Here is an 18,488-nt window from a genome sequence, read left to right on the forward strand (position 1 = left end):
TAATTTTCAGATGATAGAGTTCTAGCTTACTTGGGGAGTGAGGGTAGCAAGGAGAGGAGATGAATTTTTTGGCTCACAGAACTGGTAAGTCCAGCAATATTCATACCTCAGGCAGTCTGGATCCAGGACCAACACTGTCCTTGATCCTCAGGTTATGTGACATATTTGTCTGTCTCTGTTTCTCTCAGCTCTGCTTTCTCTGTGTTTCATTCCCGGGTAGGTAGTCTATATATATATATGCCTATTTTCATGTGGTAGTGTCTAGAAGCTCCAGGCTAAGCCCCTTCCAGTTTAGCAGTGGGGGTGGGGTGGGAAGGAATTGTTCCTCCTTCTCTGTAGGTCCACAGTGTCCTCGAGTTGACTCTCGCGGTACAAACATGAGTCAAGCACCCATCCTTGACCCAGTTCCCCAGGGCAGGGAGATGGATTACTCTGATTTACCTGGCTTGAGTCATATCCTTGGGGAGGCAGTGGGAAATGAGTTGACCCCGCTTTAACCACATGAAGTCGTATCTAGGAAATGGTGCTTCCACACTGGAAGAGTTAAGTGTTGTTATCACAGGAAGGAAGAAAGGGTGCAGGCCAGGCAAAAGCAGGATCTGTTCACTCTATTTCTAACAACAGATAATACAGATAACAACCTAAATGTTCATCAGTACTAAGAAAAATTTAAATATGGATGGGATACTATGTATCTGTTAAAATGAATGAGATATACCCATGAGATGACAAGAAAATATGTCTTCTATATAATTAAAAATGAAGTTGCAGAAAAGTATTCTTAGTTATGTGAATTTGTCTAATCTGTTATGGATGTGAACATTTTTTCTTCATATATTTCTGTACTGCTTTTGGTTTGCTGTTATATTTGATTGAATGTGTGCATGTGTGTGTATATATACATAATATATACATGTACATACATAATATACCTATTATGTATATATAAAAGTTATGCGTTTCTGTAATATATATTACACACATGTGTTATATATTTAATATATTATATAATATATTTAATATATAATATTTACATAATATATTTAATATATATTACATATGATTATATTATAATTTTATATATTGCATATGTGTGTAATATATATTACACGCATATGTATATGTGTGTAATATATATTACACACATATGTAATATATATTACAGAAACACATAACTTTTATAATTTAAAAAATAATGCCCAAGTGACCCCTGTTCTGGAGCAGGGGCTGGAATTGACAAAGCTCTAGAACTATAGAGAGATAGATATATGATAGGAAACCTGAAAGGGTGGTATTTATGGAGCCGATATAAAAGTAATGGGAACCCAGGGAATGGATAGGACAGATTAAGCTGCTTATGTAGTACAGCAGGGGATTTATATCCTAGAATAGTGACAGAGAGTTGCTACAGAGGCTAAATGTTAATCAAAAGGGCATTGGTTTGGAAGAGGTAGAAGACAATAGAAAGTAACTTCAACAGCCACATAAATCTGGAGAGCGGCTAATCTGGAGTCAAGAGATCTGTTTGTGTTACTTGGGCACTCTTTTACCTAGGAAAGGTCACACAACATCTCTTAGGGTCTCCATCCCATATGCAAAGTGGAATTTATTAGTATTTTCCTGTTTTCTTCACAGAATGACTGTGAGGTTCAAGTGAAATGGAAGAGGGCTAGTTAAGTAAAGAAAAGACCATGTAATTCCAAGTTAGCCTGGATCAAAGTAAAGAACTTGTCTATAAATGAATAGAGTGGGAAAATAAGGGATAGGAACATGTCATCAGACTGCCTTTGCACATTAGACAACTCAGATGACTCATTATATTGGTCATTTAACCTGTTTGGATGGGCAGGTGCTTTTTTGAGAGCGGGGAAGACATGGACCATTGTTTATGTGTAGCTTTTGGTGCTGTTAACTAAAATGAATAGTTTTACATAGGGTCCCATATGTGGGAACAGCAAGGTAAAACTGTAAAACTGCAGATACATGTACAACCATCATGGAAAAATATACAGAAAAGAGAGCCAATATGGAGATACTACAACTCTGCATTACTGGAATCTTCATAGTGGTAGCTTGCCCAACAAAGCATTCTTTTAAAAAATGTCATTCTATGAAAAACAAACAAGAACTACTCAGAAGTATCAACTGTGTTAGCATGTTCCGCATGTTTAAAATCTGATGAAGTTGTTTTGTTCTGTATATATACATTTTAGCATTTTGAGGTATAGGTATTATGCATTCCAAATAGAAAACTCACATGGCATTTCATTGATTGTTTTTATTTATTTACTTAATATTTATCCTGCCCTCATCTGCCATATGTTTGGGCCAATGCTAGGCTCTGACATGCAAACATAATTAACACATGGTAGTAGTCACTGCATTCAGACAGTCTTCTGTTAGTAAGGAAGACAGACACATGGACAAAATGTGTAAGGGGAGTGGGGCAGGATTGTCTAGAAGGAGTTCACTGTTCTTGAGTGACCTCATTTTTTTTCTTTCATTCCTTTTAAGTGCTTGCTAGAACGTTCTTAATTTTGTAGTTATTATTGCTCAGGTGTGTATTAAGAATTTGATTTCTCTTTTTAGCTTTTGAAACTCAATAGATGTTCTGCATCTATAACTTAATCACAGAAACTGTGAATGCAATACTAAAGAAAGTAGAAATTTTCCAGAGACTGGGTTTTTATCCTGTAAGTTTTTACCAGTTCTGAACTGAATTAGTCTTTTTGGAAAGACAGAAGATCCCCCACCCCCACCCAACCCCAATATACAGCACACTTTTAAATGGTTTTTATCTTAGATGCTATCTATTACAGAAGAAATCTCTTCTCCTCCCTTTGGCTTTCTTTCCTGGCTCCTTTGGATAAATAAAACTTTGACCATGCTTTGAGGCTTAAGGCCTTGGTAGGGGTGTGTGTGTTTGTGTGTGTGTGTGTGTGTGTGTGTGTGTGTGTGTGTGTGTGTATGTGTAAAATAGAGAAACCGTAAAAGCTCAATTTTTGTGGCTCAGAAATATGAGCTTATTTGTCTTCTCTTGCCTTTCCTCACCTTCTCTTCTCCCACCATACAGATTTGAGCTCATGTTAGCAGCATATGTCTAGCAATACTCAAATTCCCAAGCGGCCTGTGAACAAGATGATTATAAAACATTTTTCATTACAAGACAAAGTAATCCTGTTGCTTAATTCTGGGTCTAGCTGTTTTGTTTTGTTTTGTTGTTGTTGTTGTTAAGCTGGCATTTTGAGTAGATTCATATGTGAACTTGTTCATTCTGTAAGCAGGCATTTTTCAGAGTCAGAGAAATGAGAAAAGGGAAACACATGTATTGTTTCATCTTTGTGATGCATTGTTTTCTTAGAGTTATTTTTTGAGTTTTAAAGGCTATGCTTTTGGGGTGCCTGGGTGGCTCAGTGGGTTAAGCCTCTGCCTTTGGCTCAGGTCATGATCTCAGGGTCCTGGGATCAAGCCTCGTATCGGGCTCTCTGCTCCGCAAGCAGGGAGCCTGCTTCTCCATCTCTCTCTGCCTATCTCTCTGCCTACCGATATCTCTCTATCAAATAAATAAATAAAATCTTAAAAAAAAAAGGCTATGCTTTTATTTTCCCCCTTTACTTCTTCCTATGGAATATAATCCTGTTTATTTCCCTATTCTTTCTGCTTTCTTGTTAAGTGGACTTGCTTAATATCCTTAATATCCTGATGATCAATCCTGATGATAATTTCACATGTAAACAGTAATTCCGTAATCTCTCACAAATACTAAAGAACATTTAGTAGTTGTACTAGAAGGTACTACTGTGGGACAATTAAGTGTTGGAGAAAAACTGTCCTGTTTTCTGTAAAAATTAAAAAATCCAGCTGTATAAACAAAAAGAAAAAGGAATTGCCAAGGTTATTATGTCCTTAAAGGTTTTCTCTGGTCCTGACTTTAGATGACAGTCATTACCAACATATACTTATTTTCTACAGAAATATTAATATATGTGTTTTTTATATCCAGATATTAATGTAGGTATGGGACTTACTTGAACTTGCTTCACAGCTAGATAATTTAGTTTTTCAAAAAGAATGAAAGGCTAATTATTAGGCAATAATGTGATCAAATTGCCAAAAGCTTTGAGGTGGTTCTATTTCAGTTCTAAGCCTGATGTGCTTTTTAAAAATATCTCTACTTAGAGTAGTTATACTGTTCATAATGCATTATGGAATCTTTTTAGCTAACAGCTTGGATGATAAAGAAGCCATTATCTTTGATTTAGTGTGTTTAACCCAAGTTAAATTTATGACAGACTGAAAATTAGCTGTCATGTGGTAAACCTCACTTCCTGTTCTGTGCAACTTGATATGTGTGTGAGCTGCGTGTCCAGCAGGATTTTTTTTTTTTAAGATTTTATTTACTTATTTGACAAGAGAGAGATCACAAGCAGGTAGAGCAGCAGGCAGAGAGAGAGGGGGAAGCAGGCTCTCTGCTGAGCAGAGAGCCTGATGTGGGGCTTGATCCCAGGACCTTGAGATCATGACCTGAGCGGAAGGCAGAGGCTCAACCCACTGAACCACTCAGGTGCCCCTGTCCAGCAGGATTTATAAGAATGTGTTATTGATGGATGGGAAAGCTGTCTTAAACTACCCTGCAAGGGACGCCTGGGTGGCTCAGTTGGTTAAGCAGCTGCCTTCGGCTCAGGGCATGATCCCAGCATCCTGGGATCGAGTCCCACATCGGGCTCCTTGCTCCGCAGGGAGCCTGCTTCTCCCTCTGCCTCTGCCTGCCATTCTGTCTGCCTGTGCTCGCTCTCTCTCCCTCTCTCTGACCAAAAAAAAAAAAAAAAAAAAAAACTACCCTGCAAAAATGTACAAGATAATATGTACAGGGTACATATAGCCTTGCAGTTTTGGTTTATAAGAGATTTAACCTGTGGCTAAATAGCATATGATGAAATCCATTAGAAATTTTTCAGGAGACGAAAACTCAGAATTTACTTCTTTAATTTTCAGGCTTTTATGCAGTTGACCAGTTTAAGAGGGAGATCTTAATTAATGCTTGATTTCCAGAGCAGATGAGAGACTGTGAAACTACTTAGCTTCTGAAATACCATGGATCAAAGAATTCAGTGCATATCTGCCTTGCCCACCTCTCCCACTTTGTTCCCATTACCTCACACTTACTTCTAGGAAGTACCTTATTGCATTAAAGGCTCTTACCTCATCCCTTGTCTTCTTAAAGAGTTCACAGCATCATGTTTATGGATTAAAAATTTCTTAAGCTATGAATTCAACATGGCTCTGTTGAAGAACAGTGAAATAGAATATACAGTATTTCTCATTGAAATTCAGCCCAGGTTAAGTCGTTACTGTGTGCTAATCTCTGATCAAAGAGATAGACTTTAAAAAGAGAGAGAGATTTTCTTAGTGGGCTTATATCTATGTTTTTCAGCACCAACATTGGCCACTTTATGGGCAGTCATGTGAAACACTAGGCACAGAATGGAACTTGCGTGGGTATCTTTCTGTACAGATAGTTCTAATAAATTATGGCTACATCTCCCAAAGAGACTTTCATATTTGGCACATATTCTGTAATACCTAAGAAGCTAAACAGACAAGTCTTTCATGGGTTTTTTTTTTTTAAGATTTTATTTATTTATTTGACACTGAGAACGTGCATATACACAAGCAGGGGGATGGGCAGAGGGAGAGGAAGAAGCAGACTCCCTGATGAGCAGGGAGCCGGATGTGGGGTTCTATGGCTTTAGAAAGAGGAACCTAGAAGGTAGCTAGAAGGAATTCCTAGCTATTGTCATAATTTTGGTTTTAAAAGGAAACCAGTCTAAATGTTTCCTTCTTTATAGACGACAAAACAGACATGAAGGAATTTTCAGGGTTGGTAGCAGAATAGATCAAAGACTGACTTGAGCCTTTTCTACAGTAGCATCTTGGACTTAGTCCATCTTTGAGAAAAGCTTCAAGCTACTCAGTAATCTAGGAGTTGTCCTGAGTATCTGAAGCCTGCCAAAGTATTGTTAGGTCTCGGTATTTAATACAAGGAGCAATAATGCAGCCAGCAGGAACTCCTCACATCTTTGAAGGTACTAGGTGGAATTAGGAGTGATAGAACTCATACGTAGAATTATAGACATCATCCAGAGTGCTTTTGTGACTTCTTTGTAAACATGGAAATGTCTGACAAGAGATGCCTAGATGTGTTACTAAAGATTGTCAAGAACAAGATGATTATTTGTCTCATTTAAACTGATCCTTAAGTATTGGCAGCAAGTATAGGAAATTATGTCAGTATTATATTTCTAAGCAGGCCTGACTTTTAGCTTGTACTTCAGAAGGAGGTTATTGTGCCCATATTTGCAGTTTAACCAACTAAAAGAATAATATTTTATTAATTAGGATTAGATTTGGCTATGAGAGAAAATCTAAATAACAGTTCAGTCGAGGTAGAGATTGATTTTTCTTTTGAATTAGAGTCCAGAAGAAAGGGAAGTCCAGCATTGGTTACTTCACAGCCATCAGGGACTCATGTTTTCCTTTTTGTTCCGTTCATTCTTGGCATTATGATATCCTCAAGGTGTCTAGTGGTTCTAGATGGCTTCTGGAGCTTGAGCCATTGTCAAGGGCGGGGGACTAGTTCCAATTTGAGTTGGCTACCATGAAAGAGCTTTTCTAGAACCATCTGCTTCTGTTTCACTAGTCATTCCTGTTATCAAGGGAAGTTGAAAAGCTAGAACTGGGCAGATTGCTTTTCGCAATAGTTAGAAATTTTGTTATTAAGTAAGAAGGAGATCGTGGGGACGCCTGGGTGGCTCAGTTGGTTAAGCAGCTGCCTTCGGTTCAGGTCATGATTCCAGCATTCTGGGATCGAGTCCCACATCAGGCTCCTTGCTCAGCAGGGAGCCAGCTTCTCCCTCTGCCTCTGCCTGCCATTCTGTCTGCCTGTGCTCGCTCTCTCCCCCCCCTCTCTGATAAATAAATAAAACCTTTAAAAAAAAAATAAAGAGATTGTGGACACTGGACAGGCCACTAACAGATCTGCCACAAAATGTTTTGAAGAATATAATATTTATATTGGGAAAATCAAATTTTAGTGACATCAAAAACTATTATATAGGATGTAAATTTGAAAAATCCCCAAACTACTACAGTCTGCCATATGTCTGATTAATAAAAGCAATGACTGTCTATGGCGGTGGTCTGCTTTGGATTTTTCAGCAGGACTTATCGGGAACAGCTATGAGGTTTTGTGTATTTTAAATAAAACTGAAAAATGAGTTCAGAACAACGGGGAAAAAAGACACTTCAAATTAAATCTTGTTTCCTTTTAGAGAGGGAGAATCAAAACAACCACAAGGACAACTGAGTGCATATTTATGGAGCTGGCAGGAGCAGAGTATACTACATTCGATGATATGAGCTAGGGATGAACATATTAGAACACTTGAGTTGCTTTGTACCTAGATAGATCAAAAGACATTGTAGCAGCAGTACATGCAAGAGGCATGAAATAGATGTCAGAGCAACGAAGCATACCCACTCCAGATAGACAAGATTTATGCTGGGGACAAGGATGAGCATACTGGGCTAGAGATTAAGTAGTAGGTATTGTCTAAGTCCATTTGGGCTGCTGTAACAAAGTGCCACAGATTGGGTGGCTTATAAAGTCAGAAACGTCTTTTTCACAGTTCCATTGACCAGAAGTCCAAGATCAGGGTGCCATCATGGTCAGGTTCTGACAGAGACCATCTTCTGACCTTCTGCTGTGTCCTCACACAGTGGAAGGCGTTAAGGAGCACTGTAGGTTCTCTTGTATAAGGCACTACTCTTAGTCACAAGGTTTCTGCCCTCATAATCTAATCACTTCCCAAAGCCTCCCCCCCCCCCCTTAAAACCATCACATTGGGCATTAGGTTTTCAACATAGGAATTTGAGGATGGGGGTGGGGAGGACATAAGCATTCAGATTATGGTAGAGAGAATTCCCTCTGCTTGTATCACGCCTGTACATAGAAAGAGAATGGGGAAATGGAGAGAACTTTGTTGTCTAAAAAACTTGTAGGCAGAAGCAACTGCAGACCATGGTATATATAAACATGTAAGATGGAAGTGCTTCTGCTCTATGAGACCAGATTTTTAAAATGTTCTGTAGTCTTCATTCGTATCCACCATTCACATGGTGCCACTTAACATTTATTTACTGAATGCCTCATATTTACAATACACTTTAGAGAGGAAATTCATTCACAAGTTGCCACTTAGGTGAGAAAGTCTAAATTTTGGCATCTTAGAGCTATGAATTTCAAATCTGGGGAAAGCTCAGCCTTTTTTTTTTCCCCCTTCCTTTTCCTTTCAAAATTACTTACAGTAACCAGACCCTGTGTGTTGGCTTTGCCCCAGCTGATAGAAAACAGGAAAGTACAGAGACTCCCTGTGAGAAGAGGGTCAGGCTGCACCCTCTGTGACCTCAACCCTTCAGTCTGAGTTCTCCTTGGGGCAGCAGCTGCAGACAGCCCATATGGCATTGGCAGTGAGCATAGGGAGCGCAGATGAAACCGGCTAATGCACCAGGGCCAGGTGGGCTGGCTTTGAGCGCAGTGAGCTGTCTTTTGAACCTTTTATGACAGTGCACTTTCGGGCCTCCTTGGGGGAGAATAGTTTATCCTCTGATCCAGTTAATGGATCAGGGACCATTCTCTGTCTTATACAGCAGTGAAAATACCTTTGTCACTCTGGTATAAAATAGCTGCTTATTTGAGGCCATTGTGCAGTGGCTCGCCTTTCCTGCCCATTATTAGTTTCCTTTGAAGCTGCTCTACTCAGTTTAGGTTCTCCAGGAGGGACTATGAAAGAAAATGGAAATCTCGCGAATTGTGCTTTCTGTATTTCTACTCAGTGCTGATAGAGCTATCTCACATTTTGGGTTTTGTGTCCCCCACTCTGTACCCCTTTTCCCCTCTGCTTGCAGGTGAAGGTCTTCCACAGGTGTATTACTTTGGACCATGTGGGAAATATAATGCCATGGTGCTGGAGCTCCTTGGCCCTAGCTTGGAGGATTTGTTTGACCTCTGTGACCGAACTTTTACTTTGAAGACGGTGTTAATGATAGCCATCCAGTTGGTAAGTTGGCATTACTATTCTGCGGAAAGATATATAGGTCCCCCAGCTACACCCTTGTGACCCTTTTAGTGCTTTCCTGGCTATAGTAACACCTAGTGAACGCACACTCAGAGGCTTGATGGCATTCTAGGAAGCAGGCCGGGCAAAAAGGGTTAACCCAGAGAAGTCACACTGCATCTTCTGTGCACTCTATTTTAAGAATTTGCACCTTGGAGCAATACCCTGCCCTTAACTGAAGTGGAAGCATTATAATTTAGATTGAGGAGAAAGAGGATGATTAGGTGAAATTGTACAAATGCAAGTAATTTCCTTGATGTTTTATTTTTAGGTTCTAAACATATGGCTGTAAGGTTCTGTCCTCTCCCCTCAACCTTGCATCCAAGAAAGGATTGGTGATGTAACCCACTGCCCTAACAATCAGATTCTAGAGTGCTGTGACCAAGAACCTGTCTTAGTTCCCTGGCCTCTAGTTCAGAGACTGGCAGAGCTGAAGAGACAGCTCTCTCAATTCCAGCCAAATTGCATACCAGTGCCGGTTCAAGAGTTAAGGCAGTTCTCAACTTTGAGGAGTTTCTCACCCTCTCAGAGGAAGGATGCAAATGCATTTTTAATGGCACTTTACAGTAAAAGCTTTGAAATGTTTAAAAAAAAAAATTTGACCTTGACCTTGACTTTTGAGTCCAAAATTCAAATGCCTGAGCTTCCCTTTCTATGTTAAGTAGAGAAGTGTCATAGATAGAAATAAAACTTAATGCAATTTGAAATTATTTTTTTAAAGATTATTTATTTTAGAGACAGAGAGAGTGAGTGCACATGCACAGGGATGGAGGGGACGGAAGGGCAGAGGGAGAGAGATACTCCTCAAGCAGTCTCCCCTCTGAGCACAATGTGGGGCTTGGTCCCAGGACCCTGAGATCATAACCTAAGTGGAAATCAAGAGTTGGCTACTTAACCAACTGAGCCACCCAGGTGCCTCTGAAGTAATTTTATGATTATTATTTTGGGCTTTATTTACTTTCACATAAAAACTGCACTTCTACCTCTGCTGCCGATTAGCTCTAGGAAATCAGTTCAGTACTAACTTCTCTGGACCTTACTTCCCATATTTTTGCAACAGAAAGAATTAGGTTGGGGAGTCGTGTCTGATTGAGGATAGGAAGGTGTGGGCAGGAGGTGAATGTGGCAGTGGCACCTATCTTCACAGAGCACCGACCTATTCTGATATCCTGGCTGGGGATACTTCTCGCCTCTCAAATGTGTGCTTTCTGCAGTCAAATGCTCTACCCCTGAGCTATACCCCCTCTGCTTCAAATGTGTGCTTTCTGAAGTAGCCTAAAAACACCTAATTCCATTTATCATTTATAAATTATAACATTATGAGGTAAAACTGTATATTATTATTTTAGCTGAATAGTGCTATCCCACTTTCATTTATCTCAATTTTTTTTAAGATTTTTATTTATTTATTTGAGAGGGAGAGAGGTCAATAGGAGAAGCAGACTCCCTGCTGAGCAGGGAGCCTGGTGTGGGACTCAATCCTGAGACTCCAGGATCATAACCTGAGCCAAAGGCAGTCACTCAACCAGCTGACCCACCCAGATGCCCCGATATTTGTTATGTATATATTTGTATATATTTTCTGGTTTATAAGAGTGAAGTGAAAAAGAAATAAGTTTTATTTTCATTTCAGAAGTTAAAACGTTGGACTGATAAATGAAAATGTTTTGATGTTTTTTTTCCCCAATAAACTTCTTTAGAATGTTTTCATTGATGTGTTTTCTCTTTTAGCTTTCTCGAATGGAGTATGTGCACTCAAAGAATCTCATTTACCGAGATGTGAAGCCAGAGAACTTCCTGATTGGCCGACAAGGCAATAAGAAAGAGCATGTTATACACATTATAGACTTTGGACTAGCCAAGGAGTACATTGACCCTGAAACCAAAAAACACATACCTTACAGGGAGCACAAAAGTTTAACTGGAACTGCAAGATATATGTCTATCAACACGCATCTTGGCAAAGGTGTGTTTATTTTCTGCTCCATGAAATGGGCAGGTCTTTAAAATAACTTTTTTTTTTTTTTAAGATTTTATTTATTTGACAGCGATTGAGAGAGCAAGAGAGGAAAACAAGCAGCAGAGAGCTGGAGAGGAAGAAGCAGGCTCCCCTCTGAGCAGGGAGCCTGACACAGGGCTCGATCCCAGGACTCTGGGATCATGACCTGAGCTGAAGGCAGACCCTTAACGACTAAGCCACCCAGGCTCCCCCTTAAAAGAACTTTTTTTTTTTTTTTTAATTTTAAGGAGTTTATTTATTTATTTGACAGAGATCACAAATAGACAGAGTGCAGGCAGGCAGAGAGAGGGGAAAGCAGGCTATCTGCTTAGCAGATAGCCCTATGTGGGGCTTGATTCCAGGACCCTGAGATCATGACCCAAGCCAAAGGCAGGCTCAACCCATTGAGCCTCCCAGGTGCCCCTTAAAATAACTTTTTATTCCAATAATACTTTTGTCCCCATTGTGCGTTACAAGTTGTGATTCTTATTGCTTCACAAGGCAAGTGATTTTTTACTTGAAAAACTAAGGTGGTAAGTTAGTGACTTTCCTAAATATCCTGTTGACAACTTAAACATTTTTAATTCTTTATACTGTTTCCAGATACTTAGTTTCTCAGCAGTGTGGGTACTTGAACTTTTGTGTTAAGATGGTAACATTTCAGTTAAGTCTGATGATTAATTTGGTGTTTATATATGACTGCCTATAGGACAGTCCTGAAAGGACCTGTATGAATCTTGCATTGTATTCAGGATAGACAATGGGCACAAATGTTGCTAAACCCGCTAATGAAGGCAGAAGGCCTTACTTGAAAGAGGAACTAAACCAGGGAAGAGTATTTAAAAAGAAGTCTAAGGAACAGTGGGAAGGCCAAATAGACCCCTCACTAGCTTCTCCAGAAAAGCTTCCCTTTTTATCTATTTTATATATGGGCTTCCATGGAAGATTCTGTTTGAAGAAAAGGTTCCAAAGTGATTGAAAAATATGTTTGAAAATCACTACTCTTGAGAGTAGACATGTAAACAATATTATCAGATTCCATACTCCTAGACATAGCTAATTATAGTGGGTGTTTAAATATTAATGAATTTTTGTACACTAAGAAGTGTTTTAAAGACTAAATGGCTACAAAGTTGTCTTGTTGAGTAAACTGTGGTATTCAGATGAGGATTCTGGTGTTAGCAGTAAAAATCATATTACAAAGTGATACAACTTTAATTGAAATCATGAATGCTGTCAGGATTTTTTTTAGTAACCATATGGAAATCTTCAATTAACTAAGTATAATTTTTTTCTTAATATTTTATTTATTTATTTGACACAGAGAGAGACAGCAAGAGAGGAAACCCATGCCAGGAGAGAGGGAGAGGGAGAAGCAGGTTTCCCACTGAGCAGGGAGCCTGATGTGGGACTCGATCCCAGAACCCTGGGATGATGACCTGAACTGAAGGCAGACACTTAACGACTGAGCCACCCAGGCGCTCCTAAATGTAATATTTTAAAATTAGAGCAGAAGGTCCCCTGCCACTTATTATCTGTGTCATTTTGGAGAAGTTACTTAATCTTCCTGAAACTTATCTGTAAAATGAGAGTAATATTTCACAAGGGTGTGTTTGTGGGTTGAATGAGTAATATACGTAACACAGGTCTCTTGCATAGTGTTCAATATTCCCTCTTCCTTCCTTTTTACTAAGAGACAGACTGTTGTAAATAGTAAAGTCATGATTATTTGGTTTAACTGACAGACTCTAGAAGTTGTTTCAATGCTTGCTTACTAGGCACAGCAATTTGTGTTCTGATTTTATTATTCTTGTCAGGAAAGGCAAGAAGAGAAAAGAGATGGGTATCTGTGTTATGTTTGTATGAGGCGCAGGGTAATGGTTAAAAAGAAGGGATACGGGGCGCCTGGGTGCCTCAGTGGGTTAAAGCCTCTGGTTTCGGCTCAGGTCATGATCCCAGGGTCCTGGGATTGAGCCCCACATGGGGCTCTCTGCTCGTCGGGGAGCCTGCTTCCCTTTCTCTCTCTCTGCCTGCTTGTGATCTCTCTCTGTGTCAAATAAATAAATAAAAATTAGAGAGTTTAAAAAAAAAAAAAGAGGAAGGGATACAGGGGCGCCTGGGGGGCTCAGTCAGTTAAGCGTCTGCTTTCGACTTGGGTCGTGATCCCAGGGTCCTGGGGTCAAGCCCGATGATCCCTGCTCAGAAGGAAGCCTGCTTCTCCCTCTCCCACTCCTGCTGCTTGAGTTCTTTCTCTTGCTGTGTATCTCTCTGTTAAATAAATAAATAATCTTTTTTTTTTTTTTTAATTAAAAAAAAAGAAGGGATGCAAATCCTGGCTCCTGCACTTAAAGCTATGTGATTTTGGTCCAGTAACCTTCTTCCTTCGGCCTCACTTATCTCATCTATGAAATGGGTATGATAGTAGTGCCTTATACTGTAGGATTCTGAGAGATAACATATATAAAGTGTTTAGCATAGTGCCTCATGGTAGCAAAGTCTCTAAATGATAGTTATTTGACTAAGTTTTAAGCATGTATGGCCATTAGACTGGGTTCTTTCTCTTGGTGTGGCCATTCCTGCTGGAACTTTTGAGTTTTTCTCCAAACTTGAATTTCCTGAGTTCCAGAGTTTTCCAGGTCACATTGAACCTGTCACTGTATTTCGTCCTCTCCATATTACAGAGAATACATATAGATGGCTGTCACATGCTCTTTAAACTCTGGTCGGGGTCTCAAAGCAGAAAGGTTTCCGTAGGATCTTGAATCCTTATTTTTAATAATACAGAAAAAGAGAAGGGTGTCTTCAAATGACTTGGAGAGAATTGCCTATTAATTTTGTGAGGGAGAACAAGGGAAGAATCCTCCTAAACCTGACGTTACCGTGTCAGATTAGCCACCTCCTGCTGATTAAGGTAGCCAATTTTGATCTTGTATTCTTTTAATGATTGAAATTAGGGTCAGAACACTGGGTCACCTAGCCCCTTTCCTCCAGCAAAGAATATTTGACCTAAAATCAGGGATGTCACCCATGTAAAACCAAATGTCTTTCTGAATTGTTGAGAGCAGGCTTTTATGGTGTGGAAGAATTGTGTCCTTCTGGCCCTAAGACAGCCCCAGGACACTTAAAACCTTTCTTCTTTGAAAGGGAGAATTATCCTTCATGAAAAAAGATGAGAGCATGTGGAAATGCTGGATTCAATGAATGTGGAATTTTCAAAAAAGTATGGAAACAAAGCATGACTCTGGTTTTCACTTTTTTTTTTTTTTTGGAAAGGCTTTAATTATCGTAGATTAATTATTAATGTCTCAAATTGCCACAGATTAATGACTTTATAATTTTAGAACTGGAAAATGACTTTTCAGATTATCTAAATCAACCAGTGTATTTTCAGATGAGGACTGGGGCCCAAAGTAAGTGACTTAGCCATGCTTAATTTCACATGGATCAAATTAATGGAAAGAGTGGGCCAGGAGCTAGATAACCCAGACTCAGGTGCCATTGCTCTTCCTATTATTCCATATTCCACAGCTGCTGTTCATGGTGCTCAGTATTTGGAAAACCACTTTATTAGATATGCCAGTGGGTTTACGTGTGTTTTCTGTTTGTTTGTTTTGATGTTAAAAAAACCAAAACCATTTTATAATGGGCTTTGCTGTGGAGAGAAGTTGGGCTTTTCCCCTGAAGTCTGATCAGTATTGAAAATGTGGTGAGTTTTGCCCTCTAGTGTTCAACTAGCAAAAGTGCAACCATTTGTCCAGTGAATTTTTATCACAGAGGGGCCTCTTGATAGAGGAAGCAGATGTAAAAATGGAAAGGCAATGAGTAGGTGTGATACAGTATGAGAAACTGCAGGGTGTGGTTCCTCTATCTGCCGGGCTTTGTGGGAGGCCTCAACTCACCCTGCTTGTACTTTCTTTTTTGTTGTGTGTCTTTAGGTTCGGTTAACAAACTCTTTTCGTCTAACAGCTTTTTGTTTTCTGTTATATATAAAATTTGTTGTAAACCTCAGGCAAGCATGTAGACAAAAGCTTCTCTTGGCCTTGCTGTTTTATTTAATTCTTTTAAAGATTATTTCAATTGATGTGCATCCATTCAAGTTTATGTTATATATCTCTCTTTTCAGGGTGCCTCCCTTTCCCATTAGCGACCACCTTGCCAAAAAACGTTTTCAAACTATGATTTAGAAAGTTGCCTTTTCTTTCCCCATATGCCCTGTAGAGTTCTATTCACTTCTTTTCATGCACATTTCCCATAATTGGAGGCAGCTCTTAAACATGTTGTACTTTTGTATTTTGAGCTGAGTAGCTTTCCCTGCCTCTTAGATTTTCTTTTCTGTACAAAGAAAGCATAATGGAGCCTAGAATACCCACTTAGTCTTTTCTCTTTAATTTCTTATGATAAAGCCCTAAACTTGATTCTGAAAAGTAAATACATTAGATGTCTGAGATGAGTCATAATTGACAAATAAGGAGTAGAGGCATGTACTACTTCTATTCAGTCTGACAACCCAAGAATACATAAGGATGTTTTCTGAGATGAAATAACAGTTTTTTGTTAAGCATTCTTTGGTTCTTTACCATCTTAGTCTTTCCAATGAAAAGGAAAGGAAAAACCTAGCAACTTGTTTTATATGTTAAGTGCCCAGAATGTGGGGATCCTGTTTTATGTGCCCATAATAGGCACCTTAAGTAATACATTTTAAAGTTTTCTTAAGGTGTCTATGGAACATGGTACAAATGGATTGGAGCTGAGAGATCATACATCCATGTTTGTTTATGTCAAACTAAATTTTAAGTGTTAATTTTTATGATGAAATAAAAGCACTTGACAGGTATGCCAGGCATTCTGCAGCTTATGTCTTTGCAGGCCTAGCCAGAATGGACTATTTAAAAGTTTCAGCTGCTTAATCTACTTCTCATTTTCCGTGATGGTCACCCAAAGGGTAACTGTAGCCCATATACTGAAAATAACATTTCATTTTAATTATCTTACTTTCAGGAAGGTGACAGCACCTTCCTGGTGACTGAGGGTGGTTACCCACCAGTTAGTGATTCGGATTTGGTTTTAGTTTAGGATTTGCTCCTTTCCCTTGCTATTTACTTGCCCGTGACAGCAAAGGAAGTACACAGTGTTTCTTGGTTTTGATCTAAAATACTATTCCTGGTTTAGATATACAAAGAATGAGTAAGCAGAGCCTTTCCAGAGACAGAAGGGCTTCTGAAGGGATTACTTGGTTTTGAACCCCTTTCTGCTTTAATAACAGCAAACATAATGTGTGATCTGTCTTCCCTTTTAGAGCAAAGCCGGCGGGATGATTTGGAAGCCCTCGGCCATATGTTCATGTATTTCCTTCGAGGCAGCCTACCCTGGCAAGGACTCAAGGTATCCTTGAAAGTGCTCAGTGGAGGGCTTTGTTTCAATACTCAGTTGTTAATGGAGGGGTTGCTGACTCGATGTGTGTAAGAAGATGGGCTGGCAACAGAGATAAGAAGCAGGGACTGGCAATATCAGTCTACATATCATAAATGCTCCCCTGGGCTTTGGGAGCTCTGTTTTGCCTACATTTGTCTTTTCCCCTTATGAATCCTTCTTCCTTGTTTTGGGGTTTCCCATAATCTCTTCCCTTGTTCCCTCCCAGCCTTGGCAGTGCTGCTTTTCTCTGTGTCACTTTCCTCCTCCACTACCATTATGTAGCAGGAAGAGTGTTCCCAGTGTGCTGGGGAATTTCTGGAACAAATTGATGACAGCAGCTGCTACACATTTTACCAACAAGGACAGCAGGGCTGGGTGTACCCCTAAGGAGAGCTGGAAAATACTTGTTCAAACTCTATAAGCTAAGGACCCACCTGAGTTAAAATAAAAATCCAGGCTTAATGTTGCTGTTCATGTGTTTTATTCAGTAAATCCCTATGCAGATGATAGTCGTTCCTTATGAAGCATATAGTTTAAATAGCCTTCCTTAGGTAGGTATTGGTAGAGTACATTTGTGTTCAAGTTAATTATTGATAATAATCATAACCATTGTAATTACTTTGTACCTTTGGCTGGTTGGAGCAGATAACCCATTTTAAGTCTCATTAGATAGTTAAATGTGAGACATATTTTTGAGTTGTGATTTATTTCAACATGTTAGTGTGGACAGAAAATCAGTAGCTTTGGGTGCCTCTATGCCCTGAGCCTCCCTCCAGAAGGACAGAGGGATCCACTCACTATGCTTTCTAGGCTATTGTCCTGAAACGTAAAACTTTGCCCTTAAATTCCCCTTTTAATACCTCCTAGTCTTCTCCTGGTCATATGTATCTTGTCATTGATACTGGTAGCTATGAGTGTCACATTCTCTTTGCTCATCACATAGCCACGCAATGCATTTGTGTGTTACTGTTTGAAATGTTCTCACGATCCATGAATCATTTTAGTGACAGTCGTAGATCTAAAATTTCTCCAACTTACCTTAGAACACTGTTGCTTAAAGCTGTGTGCAGCAGGCTAGGGAGAGCCTCATGAGACCCCCTTGAGACCGCGTTGTTGATCCAAGCTCCAGGAGCCTGCCTATAATTCGGAGCAAACCAGATTTGGCTTCTTTGAGCCACTGACCTGTATCAAACCTGTCTGTTAGCCATGCCTCTGTCATAGATAACACTTTTCCCTCTGGAAGCACATTGTAGAAAGGCATATTTTTCTACTACTTGTTATTTTTTTCTCTTCAGCTTCCCAGTAAATATTCTGTGGAGTCAGCTGTCTGTCTGCCCCCGCTTAGATTAGCAGTTTTTTTTATCTTATCATAGAACTGATCTAAGAAGGAGAAGGCTGAATCACTTTTGAACCCCTGTGGCCATGGGAGATTACTAAGCTTCTGTAATTTTGAAAATACCACTATGTAATATTTTTGCTTTCTTCTAGTTAACTCGTTTCATTACATTGGATGGTGTTTATCTGAGACTACTAAATATACTTACAAGGAAAACCTTCCAGAACAGAGCAGATATTAAATACATCATCTCTACTACCTTTCTTATTTATTAGAAAGAAGACTGAGCCTAGCACATCCTGCCAATTTGATTGAAACAACCATTGCCTCCCCAAACATATTGCACCACCCATACTTGGGACCTCTTCCCAAATAACTTTCTTTCTCTTCTCTACAGGCTGATACATTAAAAGAGAGATATCAAAAAATTGGTGACACCAAAAGGAATACTCCCATTGAAGCTCTCTGTGAAAACTTTCCAGGTAGGATGCTAAAAGGATGCTTCAGCCACTGTGCCTGAAGCTTTGAAATAGGTGGAGACCATGACTTGGTATCTCTAGATGAG

The 18,488-nt window shown here is 39.5% G+C and overlaps 1 protein-coding gene across 18 annotated transcripts in view; it reads left to right on the plus strand.

The window, feature by feature from the left end:
* The window catches only part of CSNK1G1 (casein kinase 1 gamma 1), a 197,664-nt gene that overhangs the window by 142,771 nt on the left and 36,405 nt on the right, over nt 1-18,488 (plus strand). For all 18 annotated transcript variants that reach the window (XR_014313405.1, XM_082737254.1, XM_082737265.1 and 15 more), the window contains 4 exons: nt 8,968-9,119; nt 10,908-11,142; nt 16,472-16,557; nt 18,321-18,405. Coding sequence is in view for 17 of the 18 variants with exons in the window: in XM_082737254.1 (XP_082593380.1) it covers nt 8,968-9,119; nt 10,908-11,142; nt 16,472-16,557; nt 18,321-18,405 (558 nt within the window). In the remaining variant the exon portion in view is untranslated. The remainder of the gene's footprint in view (nt 1-8,967; nt 9,120-10,907; nt 11,143-16,471; nt 16,558-18,320; nt 18,406-18,488) is intronic.

Source organism: Mustela nivalis (genome assembly GCF_964662115.1).
Source record: "Mustela nivalis genome assembly, chromosome: 6".
Classification (NCBI taxonomy): Eukaryota; Metazoa; Chordata; class Mammalia; order Carnivora; family Mustelidae; genus Mustela; species Mustela nivalis.